The 22,258-nt window shown below is 32.2% G+C and overlaps 1 protein-coding gene across 2 annotated transcripts in view; it reads right to left on the bottom strand.

Annotated features, from left to right (window-relative positions):
• LOC132737758 (apolipoprotein(a)-like) overlaps positions 1-22,258 on the bottom strand; it is a 29,352-nt gene that overhangs the window by 4,747 nt on the left and 2,347 nt on the right. For both annotated transcript variants that reach the window (XM_060725099.1, XM_060725100.1), the window contains exons 3-6: positions 21,330-21,454; positions 15,526-15,661; positions 11,842-12,015; positions 11,387-11,467 (exon numbers count right to left, since the gene is read on the bottom strand). In XM_060725099.1, the coding sequence (XP_060581082.1) occupies positions 11,387-11,467; positions 11,842-12,015; positions 15,526-15,661; positions 21,330-21,454 (516 nt within the window). The remainder of the gene's footprint in view (positions 1-11,386; positions 11,468-11,841; positions 12,016-15,525; positions 15,662-21,329; positions 21,455-22,258) is intronic.

Below are 22,258 nucleotides of genomic sequence, written 5' to 3'. Positions count from 1 at the left end.
ACACTATTTTCGGCTTTGCCGATTGATCTTCCCATCCCAACTTTGAAGAAATTCTCATATGCGCACAATTCTCCAATCTCCTCGTGGTAGGTTTTCTTTAAAAAGAACTACATCTCCAATTGTAGCATTATATGAAAATAGTGTTTTCTATGATTTCAGTTCTGACTGCATACGTTCCCGAAGGTTGATCGAGTTTCGCCTCTTTAAATTCTCCCAAATTCGTTTAAAACATTTTGTCCTTTTTCCATACTGTCAGTTATTTATCACTTGTATTTTAATGTTGTGAAAAATTACTATTGTTGCCATACTATTTCGGAATGCCAATTTTCGGATTAAAGCTGCATGCCTCCAGATGAGCGAAAATATTTCAATAAAATCAAATTTTAGAAAAATGTACTAAGATTTTAGGAAAAGTAAACATATTCAAGATTCAAGTAATAATTTACATGTTATGTGCAATTAATGACTGATTTTTCAGCATTTATTACTATATTTCTACTGCGTTACTAACGCAGTAAGGGCAATTTTTGCATATTTTGTCCTCTTTATCGTAATTTACGTGGGCTGTAAGTGCAATTGATAATTTGTAAATTGCTTTGTTTTGGTTATTTCACTAAATAATACTTTTAAACACATTTTCGTGATTAAATTATATATAGATTTTACTTAGAATAACGGAATTTATGTTTAGTGTTTATTGAATGTTTAGTAAAGGTCTTTTTACAATGAGGATTTATTTTGAAAATAGGCGTTTGATATGTGCACGTTATTTCATTAATTATTATTCATAAATATTTTTTTAAAATTGTAAGGAAATGAATATTTTCTATTGTCTTCACCTGTGATATATTGCAATAGTCAGTATTCTTACGAGAGAAACTTGATACGTCACACGAATGAAGTTCACTTAAAAAAGTAAACATTGTGTTCGGGAGTTCAGTACAAAAAGTTACATGACTTAATGTTTGAAAACTGTACGCAATTGGTTAACGATGATATGGCTATTTCAATAGCAATATTCAGTTTGACCGGAGTTAGCATACATGAAAAGGAATCAAGATATTTTGAAGATGTTTGTTCAGACGAGGCGTCACAAGATAGAACGACGGCATTAAATGTAAATGATGTTTGTAGAAGTGAAGAAAGTGAAGTGGTTCACGAAAAAAGAAACAAAGTTATGATACTGAATCTAGAAATGATTAAGATATTGTTAAAAAAATGACAGCGTTTCAAGTACTTATGAAAATGAAAAGGTTGATGGAATGAAAATAAATAAGGAAATCATGACAGATTGAATATGGAATGAAGACAATGACTTATAAGTAAAAACAGGAGACATAGACAAATTATATAACACATTCTACTCTAGATATTCAAACTGTGAGCAATTAATGATGACAATTGCGTAAGCATAATGTTAGAGAAAAATTTAGTTGATGATGATAATGATGATGAAAAATTGCTTAAAGAGGAGAACACAGTTCAAGGTAAAATAGAGAAAACTAAGAAAATAAATAATGAAGATAAAAATAATGATACCAAATTAGATGAGGAAAGATGTGATATATAACTGAATTATGAAAATGTTGAAAATGATATTTCTGGCGACGATCAAGTAGCGAAAATTTCTTGTTACTAAACACCAAAAAGACAAATCCACGTCTTCTATGGTCCATCTTTTGTTTTAATGTAGAATGGTCCGGAGTAATCAGGTCCAATTTTAGAAAAGGGTACTGATTCTTGTACTCTAGAGGAATGAATGGTATAAACGATGACATCTTATATGGTCCACCTTCGTAATAACAACAACTTTTACACTTTCATAAAACCGGTTTCACAACAGAAAGTCCCGGTGAAATCTAGAATTTTAAACGCACTTGAGAAAGTGTCTTAAAACACTTAATGTAAATAATTTAATTTCCTCTTCTTTTTCTTTCTTCAACTTTAATGCGTTTGCTTAACATTTATGGATGGTACCGGATTTTGCAAGTTATTATTTGCGCCACTAGCACCGGCTTGAGCAAAATTCAACATTTTAACTTGGTAATGGTGAAATTTTGCATTGAGAAACATCCTCAGATTTGTTCATAAGGCGGTTATTATGGAATCTTCGATGAGTCACAGAAGTGTCATTCCATAAAAAGCGGCGTATGGTCCCGAAGTAAAAGAATGTGTGCACCCTGAACGGGAAAACAATTAGCGAAACTTTTAAAATAGGGAATTTTGAAAGGAGATCAAAGATTATGAAATAGTGAAATACAGAAACCCAGAAAATACAGAAATACAGAAAAGACTTCATATCACAGCTAAGCTGATAAGTTGAAGAAAAATTAAAAAGCCGACCACATATTCTTAGGGTGATTAAACAATATTCAGTATTGGGTTTGCATTTCTATGTTTATTTAATTTCTTTTTATTTGATATTTTCCATCACCCATAGGATATTTTGCCTGTTTTGTTTGCGACGGACGCGCCCTCAGGCGCGTTCAGAGCTATGCCATCTACACATGGGATTTCGTCGGCTACAATCGCGCAAGTGTCCTCAACCGAATAACAGCCCAAGAAATAGTACATGAATTTGATCCTATGAAACTCCCATACTTTGTCGGGATATCTTAAAAACTTCCATATTTAGCCTTTTCAATTTCAAATTAAGATATCCAATTTAAAATATGAACGTATTTGATTTGATAAAAACGCTGTAGCCCCGTAGTATTATTGCGCAATATGCAAATAACTGCTGAAACGATTTACCGCTGTCGAAAAAGTAGGACAGCAAATTATGCTATAATTAAGGAGTAATCTCAATAATTCATAGAAATTATAGTAGGAAATAAAAGTTCTTCATTAAACAAAACATTTTTATTAACAGATCAGTTTTTCGTGACTCTATAATAAATCGCGCATTGATAAAAGAAGAACTCTTTTCGTGACTCATACCGCGGGTTCAGCTGAATATCCAGCAGTAATTAATAAATTAGACTACAGTACAATGGTTTGTACTATAAATATCTATTTTTGAAAATGCATGTAACAAGAGAGTTTTTCAACACTTTACCACCATGTAGTCTTTCATGGTAATCTTTATTGAAGGAAGTTATAATATCAGTTGTACTTCCGATTCTTGTGTTTTGTTTACATAATTTTCTAGGTCACGATATGACCTGAAGATAACACTATTCTAAAAATAGATTCTGCATCACCTGTGCTGACTTTCGGACGAGTACACATTATACATGTAATAAACCAGCGGATACTTACTTTGTTTACTTCAAGCATAATACATAATACATGTGAAAATGTTAATTAGAATTGCTTCGTGTTATATCATCGTATATAGACAATAAAATTCCATTTTTAACTTGTTTACTTCTTACAATAATTGTATAGAATTTCTTAAAGTATTGCATGTAACAAAGTAAGGGTTTTAGTCACGTGATCGATTTTGAATGGACGCGGTTTTTCTTTCGTTGAAAATTTTTGTCAAATATTTGGATATTTTAGTGTCAAAATACAACTTTAGATATAATATTATTGAAGTAAAAGATGGTATATTATTATTTATATTTTAAAACGTCAAATGGGAAATAGAAAAGGGAATAAATCGGATAAAAAGCGTAAACATAGCAGTGACAATACGGGTGGGGAACAGGTAAAAAATCCTAGACATGGCCGGACGCCCCCGGATAAATTTGACTGTAATACTAGTTTGGCAGAAACTTTACATAACGCTAATAGCGTGTTGTTTGATAATTTGTTATCACTGGATAGTACGGTGTTTGTGTCGGAATCATTATCTGAAACTGACAATTATTCCTTAATCATGGACCCTAAACAAGCTTCTTCAAGTGACCCGCCCCCTAATTCAACACCTCTGTTGACATCAGTGCCCCCGCTCCCTATTCCGGCGGATATTTCTACCAGCACTGACACACATACGGATGCTATCATTGAATATTTGCGAAGAATAGAGCTGAAGCTTAATCATGTTGACCAGCGTCTCAATACCTTGGACATACTTGAGCAAAAGGTGAGCAGTTTTGAGATCGACCTTAAAAAATTATGGACTTTTGTACATGATAGTAACCAAAAAATGGAGGACAGGGTATCTAAAATTGACTCGAGGGTAGATAGTCTTGAATTTGCTCTTGGTCAGGCACAGAGCGAATTGGATCAAATGCATCAAACTGAAGCTCAGGTCAAGGACGATTTAGTGTATGTCAAGTCACAAAGCATGCGTAACAATTTAAATTATGGTAATATTCCTGAACCTAAGCAAGAAACGTGGGAAAATAGTGAGCAAACTTTACGTCGATTCTTTGCTGACCATTTGAACATCGCTCAGCAGTTAGCGGACAATTTACAGTTCGAACGTGTCCATCGCATGGGAGATTATAATCAACGTAGCGGTAATCCACGCAAAATAGTTGCCAAATTTGCCTTCTACAAAGATAGAGAAATGGTGCGTCGCCTCAGAACCAAGCTTAATGACACAAAGTTTTATCTTCACGAGCAATTTCCACCGGAAATTGTAGCACGGAGAAAATCACTCTTACCGAAACTTAAAAATGCCAAAAACAAGGTCGTCAAGATTGGTTAGCCTACGACACGCTTTTTATTGACGGGGTACCAGTAAGCGATAAAGAGTCCGACAGAAGCCAGATGCAGAACGGGAACCGGAAGTAGGGACTCGATGAGGCTGGACTGTCCATATTATCATGGAATGTAAATGGACTTAGTAGATCTAAATTAGAGGACAATGATTTTATAAAGAAAATGTGTAATAACGATATTATATTTTTGTTTGAGACTTGGGGTAATAAAAATTCTAATTTTGATATAGATGGGTATACAACTTTTAATTTCTATCGTAAATTTCAAAACCGACGAGCAAAGCGATCTAGTGGTGGGGTATTAGTATACATTAAAAATGAAATAAATAAAGGGGTTACCGTTGTACAGAATCATTTTGACACTATCAGTTGGTTGAAACTTGATAAAATATTTTTTAATCTTACAGATGACATTTATTTAGCTGGTGTATATATAGGGGTGGAAGGTTCCCCTGCTTATAACTTTATCAATGGTGATTTATTTGATATTGTTCAAAACGATATTTTACTTTATGAAAATCGTGGTATTACATTGTTAACTGGCGATTGGAATGCACGTACAGGTAATGGAGACCGCAATGATTATATTGTTTGTGATCGTACCGTTAGTTTTACAGACTGTGATTGGCGTCCGCGCCGAAGCGCGGCGCCTATTGGAATGAAATGAGATTTTGTGAAAGGGCGACAGCAACTTCTCGAGCCTTTTATAGTTGCCAATAATAAAAGCCGATCATTCCGATCGGTATGAGGGTGCTTGATTGTTAATTAGTCGCGATATGTACAATGAATGGCGAACTGGAGAATTTCGCAATGCAAACATTTTCAAATGAAATAACCTTTTCCGTCAATAAATCGCGCTCTTCGGGGTATTTTGCTTATCATTTTGTAGTACACAGTGGGTTATTATGGTATGTTATTCCAAAAGCTGTTAATAGAATGATGAGTTGATGACCTTAATATTCCGAAAATCTATTTATAGAGGGATGTACTCCTAGGTAATTCCCGGTCTCTCCCGGGATTTACTAATGACCGGCGAATAGTACCACACGTTTATTGTCCGGTCTCTCCCGGTTTTGGAGTAGATATCGTTACAGAACAGAACAAATATTTTTCAGATAAATAAGCTTTTTTTTCAAAATGAATGTTTGTCACTTAGTTTTGTTACAATAATTAATAAACACAGATCAACTCTCGAATTGATTGATTATTATTATACATAAACATACAATTCGAAAAAAAAAACCAACCAACAACACAAATCGCATGTTATATTTTATCTATATGAGATAAAAACAATAAATATGTACAATAATTGAGAAAAAATGTACATTTTTATGCATTAATATGACACTATCAACTTTAAAAACATTTTATATAATTTGTTATTCGTGTTTAGTAAAGATTCCGAGGAATTATTCAAAGTTACAAATCAGTTTTTATGAATTATTCAATTGATTGATAATTTAAAAAATGATAAAGAAAAATACAAATGTACATGTATATGGTTTAAGAATAAACAATATTATAAATTGAAAGATTAACCATGATTTACTGACTTTTTCCAGTTAAGTTTTGACTTATAATCGTCGATCATTATGACAATTGAATTCTTAAAATAGTAGTAAACGTAAAAACTCAGTATTAAAATAGCGCATAAAACACACACAAAAAAAGAAAAGAAAACAATATTCATAAAGTCTGTATTTTTTTTTTATTAAAATAGAAATTACATTTATTGTATAATAAACAATTATGCTCAACATGATCAACATGGTAATATAACAAGTGTCATATTGTTACTTAGTGTGAACAGATAACTTAAGAGGGGGTCCTCGTTAATAGCAATAACATAATAAGGGACAATTACACAAGTATGGTGTTGATCATGCGTTACACATATGGATTATAAATGATTGTATACATGCATATCCGTTGCTATTTATAACCACGATCATAAAGAAATAACAAGTAATATTCTAATTTCTAGCATGCCGATCAAAGTTATAAATAATGAACAATGTCTTTCGTCCGTTCATTCAAAAGTGATATACAATTCTGGTAAAACCCAATGAACCATTGAAAAGTTTATAAGAATATCTTGTCATCATATATCTACTAGTTCATCTGCACCTGCTGTTTGGACGCCCTTTGATGCTTTGCATCAATGCTTTTCTTGTGATTATTACACCGACATGCCTTTAGACGTGTCCATGGACTGTCTACATAATAACTCGGGTATTAAATTATTAGATGTATGCAAGGCTAGTTCTTTACGTATTGCAAATGGTAGGCTTGGTCGCGCGACTATAATAATGGAAACTATACTTATATATGTTCATCGGGATCTAGTGTCATTGACTATCTATTGTTGAAAGAGCAATATTTCAGTTTAGTTAGCGATTTCTCTGTACAGAGTTTTAATGAATGGTCTGATCATGCTCCTATATCATTTTCTATTAAATGCCACGTATTGCACGAGGATAATGATATTTATTATGAAGGCATTAGTTTACGATGGAATGACGAGTTACGGAACGAATTCCGTAGAGGTCTTATATCACAACTACCACGTTTAAATACTATTACCGAAAATGTTGATTTTAACGATATATTACAGTTAAATTCATGTATAGAATCCTTTGTAAATGTTGTGAGAAGCGTGGCAGATCCATTATTTTGTAAACGTAGAATAACATATATTACGCCACGTGCCGATGGTAAACTATGTAAACAAGAGCTGTCAGAAGGACAGCGCGCTCGACTTTTTTAGTGCTTGCCTATAAAACAAAACTTTGACAGTTAAGGGCACACAAGACTTTAACTAGGAATTTCTAAGTACAAATCAAGAAACATTTTCACAGAGTTATCTTCTCTTGCTTACAGATAGGTCTCATGATGGCACATAAGAACTCCAACTTCCAAAGTAAATATCTCAAATGGTTAGGTAACAAGGTGGACAAGAATGAAAAATTTTAACTGAGTTTCTAAGTCAAAAGGGCCATAATTCAAATAAAATCCTTAACAGAATTACCTTCTCCTGCCCATGTTTGGGACCATGATGGTAAACAAGTATTCCAACTTTCAATTTAATATCTCAACCAGTTCAGTCAAAAAGTTGACTGGTACAAAAACTTAACCAAGATTCTAAGTCGATAAAAGGCCTTAATTTTTAAAACAAATCCCTGACAGAGTTACCTTCTCTTGCGTACAGATGGGGGTAATGATGTGAAATAGCATTAAAAGTTTCAAAAGCAATATCTCAAAGGGTTAAGGCAAATAAGTGGATTTTACCCATATTCAATGTATTTTCTAAGTCAAAAAGGGGCATAATTCTGTCAAAAAAACCTTGACAGAGTTATGTCCTCTTGTCTGTTGATGAAGGTCGTGATGGTAAACAAGTATGGTCAGTTTCAAAAGCAATACCTCCAATGGTTTTGAAATAAAGTGAGGTGGTACAAAAAACTTAACCAAGCTCAATACACTTTCTAAGTCAAAAAAGGGCCATAATTCTGTCAAAAACCTTGACAGAGTTATGTACTCTTGTCTGTAGATGGAGGTTATGATGGTGAACAAGTATGGTAAGTTTCAAAGCCATACTTGTAATACTTCTGAAATAAAGTGGGGTGGTACGAAAAACTTAACCAAGGTGTGACGCCGACGCCGACGCCGACGCCGACGTCGGGGCGAGTAGGATAGCTCCCCTTTTCATAGAAAGGTCGAGCTAAAAAGCGGAATGGTTTGATGAAGATTGCAAACGTTCAAAAGAGGTATATTTAATTTCTGTATATAAATATAATATGTGTAAAAATGATGTAAATAGAATAGAATTTTGTAATAATAAACTAATTTATAAAAATGCTGTTAAAAAAGAAACGTAGTTATGAGTTAAAAAAATTAAGAGAAATTGAACGCCTTCGTCACTGTAAACCTAAGGATTTTTGGAAATTGTTTACTACAAAGGCGATACATAAGAATAGTGTTTCCATAGAAGATTTTTATGAGCATTTTTCTACCCTAAGTAATGATTTGCCAAACGTTTTGCATGCCGAAAGTGAATTATTTTGTGAAAATTTAGATTTTTTTAGTTATGATGTACTGTACGAGGAGCTAAATGAACCTATAACAGTTGATGAGATAAATTGTGTTATTCGTCATTTAAAGAAAAATAAGGCTTTTGCAGGTGGCCAGTTAATGAATGAGTATTTTATAAATTCATCCGATATTTTATCATCGCATTTAGTTGATATTTTTAATGGTATTCTGAACTCTGGCTTTTTTCCAGATTCATGAATGGAAAGTATTATTGTACCTCTGTTTAAGAAAAATGACCCTGCACTTGCTAGTAATTATAGAGGAATCAGTCTCGTTAGTTGTTTTTCAGAGATATTTACAGGTGTTCTGAATAACAGATTGACAAAATGGTCTGAAGAAAACGACAAAATTAGTGATGCACAATTTGGTTTCAGGAAGGGTCGCTCCACAGTTGATGCTATTTTTGTTTTAAATGCTGTTGTTAATAAAAATTTTAATGAAAATGGGCGTCTGACATGTGCCTTTATAGATTTTCAAAAGGCTTTTGATAGTGTTTATCGTAATGGTTTATGGTTTAAACTATATAATATTGGTGTACGTGGAAAAACTTTAAGAATCATCCATGATATGTACTCTAAAGTAAAAGCACGAATAAGGGGCAGTAAATCATATTCAGATTTCCTGGAATGTTCAATTGGTCTTAAACAAGGGGAGGTTATGTCCCCGATATTGTTTTCTATGTTTTAGAAGATTTAGAAATGTATTTATTAAATGATATTAATTCTGGTTTAACATTAGATGGTATTACATTTATTCTTATGTTATTTGCTGATGATATTGTTATTTTAAGTAAATCCCCTGAAGACTAATACAAAATAGTTTAAATACATTACTTTATGGGGCCTTAAAGTAAATGAAGGTAAAAGTAAGATTATGGTTTTTAGGAAGAGGGGTCCGATTAGAAATAATGAGTATTGGACATATAATAATATTCTCTTAGAAATAGTCGACAATTTTAATTATTTAGGTACTGTTTTCAACTATACAGGTAGTTTTACTTTAAATCAAGAGTATTTAGTAGGGAAAGCCCTAAAGGCGTTAAATGTTTTACTGTTCAATTTAAAACAGACACCAGTTAAATTTAGTACTTCTTTGCAATTATTTGATGCTTTTGTTGTATCTATCTTAAATTATGCCTGTGAAATATGGGGATTTAGTAAAAGTAAGGAAATCGAACGAGTACATCTAAAATTTTGTAAGTCCATGTTATGTGTTAAGCAGTCAACTAGCAGCATGCCTATTTATGGTAAACTAAAAAGGTACCCTTTATATGTAAACAGATATGTACGTATTATCAAATTTTGGTCAAATATTGTTAACAGTAATAATGTTATAGTTAGATACTTATATACATCAATGTTAAATGATATTAATAGAGGAAAAAATAACTGGTTGTCTAATGTGAAATCATTGTTAGATAATGCAGGTGTGTCATATATATGGTATTATCCAAGTATTTATAACCTTAAAAATGTACATTTATTATTTAAGCAAACTCTTATTGATCAATTCATCCAGTCATTGTATCATAATGTAACAACTAGCCCGAGCACATATAGACTTTTTAAGACGTCATTTGATTACTCACTGTATCTTGATAAAATTCCTAAGAAATTTAGGATTGCTTTTGCAAAATTAAGATTGTCTTCACACCAACTTAGAATAGAAACTGGACGGTATGGTAATTGTAGAACTGAACGTAGTGAGAGATATTGTCTTATTTGTAATTCACGTGATATAGAAGACGAATTTCATTTTGTTTGTATTTGTAATGCTTATAATGATATACGTAAACACTAATTCAATAATTTAACATTTGACTGATTTTGACTGTAATTTAGCTGTAAGTCATTAAATATACAAAATTTCCATTTGTTCAACCTCCTTGTTTTCTCGCTTCCATTTTCTTTCTTGTTTTGACTATATGTATCATATTTTCCGCTAAAAATATAATTGTCTATACATTTGTGTCATGTTGACAAGTTATATTGTATCATTGTATATATGTATTGTGTAGCAAGAAACGTCATGTTTACGTTACCAAATGAAATATTTTGAATCTTGAATCTTTTATTTTAGAAATATTTCGTCGACAGTTTTTTTTCTATTTACTTATCATTTCTTGGGACACTGATTAACAAGTTTGACCAGAATTATAGGCATAAATTTCATTCTGTATTTAAAACTTTTTACTTGTTCTGCTTGAAAGTAGAAAATCTGAACTATATCAGATTGGGACACATAAAATGTATTGCTCTACAAATCTCGAACTTGTATGGAACAAATTTTCTCTGTTATATCTTTTGTGTTTTTTTTCTAAAAAAAGCCTTAATGTCTCTCCGGTTGCATGTCCGTCGCATTCAGTGCTGCAGCACTTTGGTTTAATTTTATATGCAAAACAAAATCATTATTCATGATAAAAAAAAGTTTTATTTGTTGAGTAAGTTTAAATAACATAAAAACTTTCGAGACATAACTTGATGTCGTCCCTCTGCGCATTATTTCTAACAACAGTAATTCCTGAGTAGAACCATTGACTTTTAATAAGCTAGCTGGGTAGCTTTTCTACCTAAAAGAATGCAAATTTCTTGTCGAGATTCGGAGTTTTTAAAGAAAAGTGGTCTTCCCAAAAGTGAATTATATAAATCTAATTACAAATGATAACCGATAGTCCTACTTACTATTCATTGACGCCTGCTCACTACACGAAGGTATACCACACGAGACCTTTTCAAACTCTTCAGTGAAACAATAAAGAACCCCTATTATGAAAATAAATAAATAAAAAAAATTGCGTGTGCTTTTTGAGTTTAAAATAGTGTACGTTTGTATTTAACAATCGGGACTTTACATTATTTATTTACACGTCTGCTACCACGAACTGTTATCTATTTTATCAAATAAATCGAGTGTTTAATGTGACTTATGTGGCCGTATATAAACGGTAATGTGTTATATAACCTAACAGCTGTTTGTAAAAAATGGGACATCTAACCTGTCAAAAATCTTTGAAACTAAAAACAGGGGAAGATTAAATTGCAAACATACAGTTATTACAAAAATTCTTTATTTTAGGACCAAGAAACTATTTATCAAAATATACAAAATAAACAATAATTATATGGAATAATCTTACCGTCATTCACCATGTCCCTACAGTAATTGTTTGATTGTGTAATATGAGCTGAACTGTTAAACTGTGTGTAGATCAACATACTTGGTGGTATAAGTGCCCATTTGTGACATTCTTTATAGGTATATGTATGTTCCCAATCTTCAGTATATGTACTTGTGCTACCTTCATAACATCCTTAAAAATTGAAAACATGAAATGAAAATAATCTGGAATTTAATATTACTCTTTCTGGTGTCATCCTATAAGCCAATAATTTTTTCTTTATAAACAAAGAATGTCAATAGAGTTATCGATTTCTATGCTTTGTACATTTATAATTCATTGTGAAAAATTGGTAATTTAGCATGTCTTTATTGTCAGTTTACATTGTTCGGCTAACATATTGGTATTTTAGCATGTCTTTTCGTTAGTTTACGTTGTTCGGCTAAAAATTAGTATTTTAGCAGGTTTTTGTGTCAGATTACGCTGTTTGGTTTCAGCATGTCTTTTTTGTCAATTTACGCTGTTCGACTAACATATTGGTATTTTAGCATGTCTTTTCAACACTTTTCGTTGTGCGGCTGAAAAATAAGTATTTTGGCAGGTTTTTGTGTCAGTTTACGCTGTTTGGCTTACAAATGGGTATTTCAGCATGTCTTTTTTGTCAGTTTACGTTTTTAGGCTAACGAAATGGCATTTTAGCATGTTTTCGCATCGGTTTATGTTGTATAGCTAACAAATTGGTTTTTAATTAATTGTTTATATTGCGATTTGTGATGGCATATCTGTATTTTACATATGTTGATACAAATTTACGCAGCTACCTTACTCGAAAAATAACGTCGTTATAAGAAACCTTTCTAAATATATTAACCTTGCTGGTCGATCTCGTACCGGACGCTATAAGAAATGATCATGCACTTATAATAATGACCTGTTAAGTCTGACCTTTAGAGTAATGTTACAATTTTAATGATTAAGTGTATTTATTTTTGTTCGTTTTTTCCATTCTTCAAGCACATGCCTTAAAAAGTACAGGTTAATTTATAGTAATATTACCAATTTCAAGAACTATTATTTATTTTTGTCACTTAATTTAAGTAATAAAGTCAAATTTACTATGATCGTTTGTTAGGAATGATGACTTAAGCTCTTGATAAATTCAAATTTTTGTTAAAGTACATTAATGATAAATATTGTTAAAATTATTTGTACAGTGAATGCATTCTTCATTTGATACATTTGCACACTTTGTTATTTTCTATGTTGAATTAGCTGACATATTTTACATATTAGCTCCTAATCATTGTGACATTGGTAATTTTATTATTTCATAACTTGAAACAACGAAGTACTCCATGATAAATGTTCTTTTCTTTTCTTCTTCTTCTTAAAAAACATGGATTGTTAATCTCACCATCAGTGGTGGTATATCTTTGTATCTAACCTCTATTTATACAAGTTTGCTTCTTTAAAAGGAAGCATTTGCAGCTGTGAAAGATTTGTATTATTCGAAAATTTGCATAAAAGGCACAATGAATGGTTATAAATTACAATTTATGTCAGCAAACTAAATTTAAAATAAATGTATATATATATATTAAAAGTAGTATCAAAATAAAAGTTTCTTGTAAAATTCAATAAGCAATTTTTCAGTTAATGTTTTGTTAAGTATATAGAAACATTTCCTCTACATGTTCCAAAACGGGCATGAAGTATGCTAAAGGGACTCAACTCAGTCAACTGAGGTTCAAAAGCCTAAAGACATAACATTTGAATTTTTTACATAAATGAGCTGGGGCACTTTAAACAGAAATATAAGCAAAGATAGTTAAGAAATATACTTTGAAATAAATTGAAAATCGTTTTTTATGCTTTTCTCAGCCTGATCTGCGTGAAATGTGTTTAAACGCTTTCATTTTGGGTCATTTTTTTTTAAATTTGAATAATTATTATGGAAAAACGAAGTGCGCGAATGATCTGAAATTTTGCACAAAGATTAGTGGTCTAAACCTACATCAAATGGTACATTTATCTGGAAAAAATATTTCAGTCCCATCATGTCAAAAAACCTCCCTTTAATCAAACAATTTTAAATCCCAGATTTACATAAAAAATGTGTATATCATTTGATTGGAAAAAAAAACAGTATGTAAAGCTGAATGCCTCCAACCCAATATTTGAAGGAAATCAAACTTGAGTAAAATGTGTGCCATTTTCGCCAAAAAATCTCCCTTGCGTCATTTAGTCTACCGGTTCAAAAGTTAAAGGAGCAGCAACATTTCGGTACGCGGTTCACTCGGTCATATAATAGTGCATGACGATTTTGCATCTATAATGTTCACTGTTACTATTTATTGGAACATTAAATAGTAAAACGTTATTCAGTAAACAATACGGTACAGTTTAAAAGATTAAAACGGATAGCGCTAAGTAACGTAAATGATAATTTCCAAATTTTTCTATGTATAGATTTGTTCCCTTCGATGCTATTTTTCCGTTTAAGTTAAGTCGTATTTTGAAGCGGAGCATGCGCAGCACAGTTTTTGTAGACTGCTCCTAATCATTTTACGCTTAAAATGAGATTCATTCACTACAATCAGATACGTAAAAATGGATGCCGCCAGCAATCAGACCTCTCCTGACCTCTCCAATAACACATTTAGTGTATATCTTGACATCAGTGGTTGTATTTCAAGTATCTTCCGTGTATAAAACGTGCATTTATTTGTCTCGTCATCAGTGGTGGATTACGTATCTTATTTCTGTTTATATAACATACATTTATGTTTTAAGTATCTTGCAAATAGTGATCGTATTTTCTGTATATAACCTCGCGGTTCTAATTCAACATGAACTGTTTATCTCGCCATCGGTGGTGTTATATTTTTGTGGTGTTATATTTTTGTACCTTACCTCTATTCATAAAACACATGTTTTGTGTATCTTTCTATCAAGGGTGGTGTTTTCTGTATGTGTAGAACATCGATAGTTTATATGGTATACTATTATATATTACCTTAATTTATATAACACATGTATTGTGTATCTTACAACTAGTGGTGATATTTTCTGTATCTTACCTCGGTTTATATAATCTATCCATCGGCGGTATAGTTTTGTATCTTACCTTGGTTTATGTAACATATGTATTAAGTACCTCGCTATTAGTGATGGTATAACACATGTAATACATTTTTGCCATCAGTGGTGGTATTTTCCATATCTTACCTCGGTTTATGTAAATATGGATTGTTTATCTGGCCATTAGTGGCGGTATTTTTGTATCTTACATATGTTTATATAAAACATGCATTCATTGGTTGAATATTCTGTATCTTAGCTCTATTCATATGACACATATATTAAATTTCTCGCCGTCAATGATGGTATATTTTTGTTCATACTTCTGTTTATATTACACATGTATTGTTTATCTTGCCGTCAGTTGAGAAAAATCATGTATCTTACTTCTGTTTACAAAACACATGTATTCAGTTGTGAATATTTTTATCTTACCTGTGTTAATATAAAATGTGTATTAAGTATCGGTGAAGATATAATAATGTTGTATCATACCATTGTTTATATAATACATGTGATTGCCATCAGTGATGATATATTTTTGTATATTACTTTTGCTTATATAACACACGTTTGTCTTGTTTATCTCGCCATTAAAGATGTATTATATTTGTATCTTACCTCTATTTACACAACACATATATTTCAAACATGTTTCACCGTCGGTGGCGAACATCACACACAGTGTCTTCTCAGTCATGAAACAACCATCATCAGGAATATAGTGACATCTCCATACATCATCGAAACTTTTTAACTGAAAAATTTAAATGATATGAGCCGCGTCACGACAAAACCAACGTAATGCGTTTGCGACCAGCATGGATCCAGACCAGCTTGCGCATCCGCGCAGTCTGATCAGGATCCATGCTGTTTGCTATCAGAATCTCTACTTGTAATAGGGTTGGTAAGCGAACAGCATGTATCCTGACCAGACTGCGCAGGCTGGTCTGGATCCATGCTGGTCGCAAACGCACTATGTTGGTTTTGTCGTGACGCGGCTCATATATTCAAATCATTTGTGTAATACTTGTACTATCCTCGGTAGAAATACCCAATCATTTAATGTTATAACCTAATGCCTACTATAAGTACCAAATTCCTAATTACATCTGTTTAATTGAAACTCTGAAATACTGTGCATGCATGTAATAAAACAGTTATTTCATGGGTTTTGTAGAACAGTAATCTGTTGAAAACATATATTTGTATATGTATGTTTTTTTTTCAATAAAATTGTTTATTTTGTTAATTTGTTAAAAATGAAACCCTCATTCACAACTTTTACATAGAAGTCTTTTGAAATTGATTTAAGATCAAAACTGATAATTCCCAGCTATTGTTAAGGTATTCTAATTACTAGCTTGATTACTAGATTATAATCATCTATAACAGAAATAATTGATTAATAAAGAGGTTAATCTTTAATAAGATTAATAAGTAAATGTGAACATTTTCTGGAACTGAACTGTAGCAGAGACTGTGAGAATAATTTATCAATAAACTGTGCTTTATTTCATCCATGTGCTCTTCATCTTCATGTTTGTAACATTTTTAAGCATGTATGTATTAAAGTTGTGTTTTTATGTGTTTAAAAAACTATGTTTGGACATCACATGTAGGTGACATAGTGCTTTTGACCCCTTTACAAAAATTGATTAAACATTACTAATCTTCTGACGCGTGTTGTGTATATGAAAAGCTATGAATTCAGTATCGCATGCATGCATTATTTCATCTGTTATCATACTTTGTTATCACTTCAATTTATACATTATTAATAATGTTTTAATGTTTATTAATAAACATTAAAACAAATTCTTTTCACTTTTATTAATTCATTTACAATATATGTAAATTTGATGGACCATGGGGGGGGGGGGGGGCTTTTGTCCTACCTTTACATTTTTATTGGGGGGGGGCTTTTGTCCTATGTTTAAATTTCATCGGGTTTTGTCCACCTTGTCATTTTTAGACCGGGAGGGGGCTTTCGTCAGGGGGGGGGCTTTTGTCCTACATCCTTGCCCTCGGCCTTACGTCCATCCCTGATACTTCGAGGCAACAGGTTTGACTGTTCCGACAACACCCATGAAAGAATTGTAAATTATTGAATTAATGTTTCATCATACTTTTTTATTTTCCATTAACTATTTTTTTTGATAATTTTCCAATACAAGGCAAATATTTGCATGCAAATTGCATTTATATTCTACTTAAACTCAAACAATAATTAGATAAATATTTTAACAATTAACCAGCTGAATTTATTGTAATTGTCCCACTCACGTTTGTGGAAATGTGCATTTACATGTAAGTGATGTCATGATGAATTTGAACCAAACTATACTAATGTACATGCTGACTAGGATCTACTATTGGCAACGGCTCATCACTTTCATTTCAAGCAGAAAAGATATTGAGTTTGATTGTGTGTATATATTTTGTTAAGACAAAACACGTTGTTACGTTTTAAGAATGCCATATCACGCTCATTTAAGATGACTTAATAGCACATTTATCAGCGTTATAACTATACTGCCACAGTTTTGACTAATTGACACACATATCAAGCATTTGTTTTACATCCCGAACTATAAATGATATACGAGGCATGTTATCAGCGACATTTGGGGGAACTAAGTCACGTGCCATGCAAACAAATTCCACATCTACTTTGCTCTAATGCATTCAAGAGGCCATAAATGTACAAAGGATACAAAATTGGTGAAGTCTATCCTTCTTGCCTTGTGCCATGAAGGACATTAATTATATTTACCAGTGTTTCCTCTGATTTCGTATACAACTTGACATGTGTGTTCATTGCACAGAATGCTACAAATGTAGCTGTATCGAAATAAGTTTCAAAATGAAGTTAATTCAACATGCCATTGTGTCAAACTGTACCGGAAGCCTTACGTCTGTCCATGAAACACACTGATTTTGACAGTAACACAGATTCCCAATGTTTAAGGATGACTGATAAAAGTGTATTTGCGCTATAATAATTGCGCTATAACTTAAGTATCAAGGTCATTTTTTATTTGTTTGGGTCGTCAGACCAAACAGATAAAGGTAGCGAAATTTCAGACACTGATGCTATTAATTGCAAATGCCGAAAGTAGTCCGCTTTTTTGAAGCGGTTACATCCCTTTATATGAACACTAACACCGAAAAATTCAGGGGAGATCACTGCGTAAAGACGGTCAAATGACAGGCGCATTAATTTTCAAGCAAAATAGTTCCCGAATGGTCGAAGATTTCAATATTGTTTTATTCTTTATAGATGTACATGCTTATAGTAAGCTCCATGATTACTTACATATGTGTTAAACAACAGTTAGCGTCGTTACAAACCCTAATTTAGAATAATATGATTTTCTTCAGGCCGCTAACATATAGTTTCGGTTTGGGCGCTCGCTTAGGAAGCGAGAGGTCTGGATATCAAATCCCAGTTAAGGCAACTCATTTTTTTTTCAATTTGTTTAAGTCATATAAACATTGAATTGAATATCAGTGTTGCAATTAGTCTTATAGCCAATTTACTACAATTAAAACGCCGCTGGAGAGCATTGGTGGCACTATACAAAAACAAATTGGTTTATAATCTCACAACCTTCACCTTTCTGACATTCTGAGACCCAAACAAATTCAGCGCCTTCTGTGCTTTGATTTCTTTTGTTCTCATCTTTATGTAAGATTACAATTAGCCCTCTTTTTAAAGATTTCGGGACAAAATCACTTCTCAACATCCATGTGAAAATATTGGCTATCACAGATCTTAAACCTCCTTTGCATAAAAAAGATGTTCACATTGAATCTGGTCGTATTTATAGCTAACGTATTCGGATACAATTGGTTACATGTTTACCGCATTGAAAAACTTAGCATTTAAAGCTGCACGCCTCCAGATGATCCAAAAAATATTTTAAGAAAATTAATATTGAGAAAAATGCATCAAACTTTTAAGAAAGGTAAAAACATTCAAGATAGGAGTGATATTTTACATGTTATGTGTGGTTTAATACTGATTTTGCAGTATTTTATCATCATTTTTATTGCGTTACTAACACAGAAAGGGCTGTTTTTTTGCATATAATGACCACTTTTTTTGGTAATTTTCGTGGATTGTAAATGCCGATTGCAATATGTAAATTACTTTATCACACACCCGTGCCGATTTTGCGACTCCGTGAATATGGTATTGCACGGCCGTGCATATATTTTGACGTGACGTCATTAGCGTAATTCAAACATAGTGTAAAGACGCGCTAAATGTTAGCGTTATACTATAGAAGCGTCAATGAAAAATGACTCTTATTTTACCTTAAACGGTCTTTATTTTGGGTATGTGATTAAAAGAATATTAAATTCGTGTAACTTCATTACTGAATTTATTGCACTCGTTGAATAAAATAATATTATGCTCGCCAGAGGCTCGCATAATATAATTTTATTCAACTCGTGCAATAAATTCAGTACTGAACTTACACTCTTTCAATATCCTCTATTTATCACACACCCGTGCCGATTTTGCGACTCCGTAAATATGGTATTGCACGGCCGTGCATATATTTTGACGTGACGTCATTAGCGTTATACAAACATAGTGTAAAGACGCGCTAAATGTTAGCGTTATACTGTAGGCGCGTCAATGAAAAATGACTCTTATTTCACTGTAAACTGTCTTTATTTTGGGTATGTGATAAATAGAATATTAAATTCGTGTAAGTTCATTACTGAATTTATTGCACTCGTTGAATAAAATAATATTATGCTCACCAGAGGCTCGCATAATAAAATTTTATGCAACTCGTGCAATAAATTCAGTATTGAACTTACACTCATTTAATATCCTCTATTTATCACACACCCGTGCCGATTTTGCGACTCCGTAAATATGGTATTGCACAGCCGTGCATATATTTTGACGTGACGTCATTAGCGTTATACAAACATAGTGTAAAGACGCGCTAAATGTTAGCGTTATACTATAGGCGCGTCAATGAAACATGACTCTTATTTCACTTTAAACGGTGTTTATTTTGGGTATGTGATAAATAGAATATAAAATTCGTGTAAGTTCATTACTGAATTTATTGCACTCGTTGAATAAAATAATATTATGCTCGCCAGAGGCTCGCATAATATAATTTTATTCAACTCGTGCAATAAATTCAGTATTGAACTTACACTCATTCAATATCTTCTATTTGTTTGTTCGCCTCACATTATCTTACTTTTAAATACATTTAAAAAATGAAAATTAACATGAATCTGGAGGCGTGCTGCTTTAATTGTCTCAATCGTTTGTTACATTCTTTTTATTTCAGTCGTTCTTTGCTGCAGAATACATTGTCAGTTTAACATGCAACTTAACTTAAATAGTACGCATGGGCTACCGAGGATGAATTTTTGTACGAAAACGGTATTTTCACTTTTGTATTATCGCTCAAGATTACAGACACTAATTCTCAAATTGTTGTTTATTAAGATCGCTTAAAGCGATAACGGTTTGATGAATTTCGCTCATTCATTTTTTTCCACCATAGAGATATTTTCATTCTAATTAACCGTACTTTCCTTTTTTACAAATAACTTTTTACTTAAAATCCAAATGTTAATGACAACAACAACATCGACTTTAGGAGTGTATATACACGCACATGAACATATAAATTACTGTGTATTAACTACCAAAATCATTATTTTTTAGAAACCGAATATACACATTATATACAACAGAAATTCAGGGAGTCTGTTGGTACTCGCCTCACCCCTCATTTATTCCACACACCTCTTTTATTTCTAAAGTGATTCAGTGACAATCTCGGTAATTTATATTGTTGGACTTCTAAAGTTTAGTGGTCTGTAACCGCAAATGAGATTTAACAAAACGCACATTTTAAAAAAAAATGTTCAAAAAGTTGTCATGGCAAAATAATATCTTTCGTGGTAAATCTTTCCATTTCAAGCATGGTAAAATATAAAAAATTCAACATTTCTTTCAGGACATCATAGCTTCATGGAGATCACTTAATACGGATCTCAAGATTCGGCATTGGTTAATTACATACATGACTTTCAAGGCATCCATATATGCAACTACATATGTGAATGCAAAATAAGAAAACTTTGTAATCATTTTTATAAAATGTAAAACTTAAAAAAAAAGATATCGAATGTAATCCTACCCTGCTGAGTTACTGCACGGCATTTACCGATTTTCGTACTGAATATTTTCAATGCAGTCTTCGTGAAGTCATGCGTTCTCGTGTGTGCATGCAATACGTATAAAAAATGTTACATCTAGAACACAAAATAAAATTTACACGGAATCTGACCGAATAACAATGCTAAAAACTGAAACAAAATTTTATGGAAATACGTTGCAAATAAACTAGATAAAAGATTTAAGAATATTTTACCATTGCGGTTTTGTTGTCTCCCCTTATTAGTTGATAAGATTTTGATACGGCAGCATCCTCACAAGCAACGATGGAACAATTTTCCACTTTTCTGACAGGATTTGTGGAGTAACACCACAACTGTCCTGTCAATGAATCAATCGTAAGAAATCATTTATTAAAAAAGTGCAATAGATAAAATAAACGGGTGGATAAATAAATAAAAAAAAAACCTGATTAAGAATATTGAGAAACTTTTAAAAATGTAAAAGGTTTGGAATTGACTTTCATGACGTTAGTCTTAGAGTCTCTTTACAATTAAACATGACTTTGAATTACTCTTATTATACATTTAATATGTAAATACATAATCCATTAAACTGATGAATAATCATTTACCTGATTTTACATATGCTCAGAAGTTGAAATATATAGAAAATGTTTAAAAATCCTAAGAATGATAAGAGTGATTAGATATTTGGTATTTGGTTAGGTGAAGCTCTTACCAATTTGTAAAAGTTATGAACCTCATCTAAGGGGCATACTGATTTACAAAATTCATACATCCTCATTAAAGAGATGCAAACTTTGTCTTGCGTACTTACATGAATTGTTTGAATCATGGCCGTCGCATTATAATTTTTCCTAAAGTATTTCTTAGTCTTTACAAAGATTTACCTATGATAATTTATAAATCTCACTGGTTTCGCACCATGATGACCTCGTTTTTATATAGACCTTGGTAGTAAAAACCTTGAAATAACCATTTTGTTTGAAACCACAAAGCATGTACTTACTGATCGGAGTATTAATCATCGGCATTGCCTAGTAAATCATTTATTTTTAGCTCACGAACTTACCACAGCACAAAGAATGAGAATAAAGATCAACAAGGCGAGGCGACGTTTAAATGTCATATCATATGGCGAAGGTGTACCTCGAGTGCTCTT

The sequence above is a fragment of the Ruditapes philippinarum genome, unplaced genomic scaffold (assembly GCF_026571515.1).
Source record: "Ruditapes philippinarum isolate M1 unplaced genomic scaffold, ASM2657151v2 ctg24_1_1_1_1, whole genome shotgun sequence".
In the NCBI taxonomy this organism is placed as follows: Eukaryota; Metazoa; Mollusca; class Bivalvia; order Venerida; family Veneridae; genus Ruditapes; species Ruditapes philippinarum.
The sequence above is the reverse complement of the archived record's forward strand: the minus strand, read 5'-3'. Positions and strand labels throughout refer to the sequence as shown.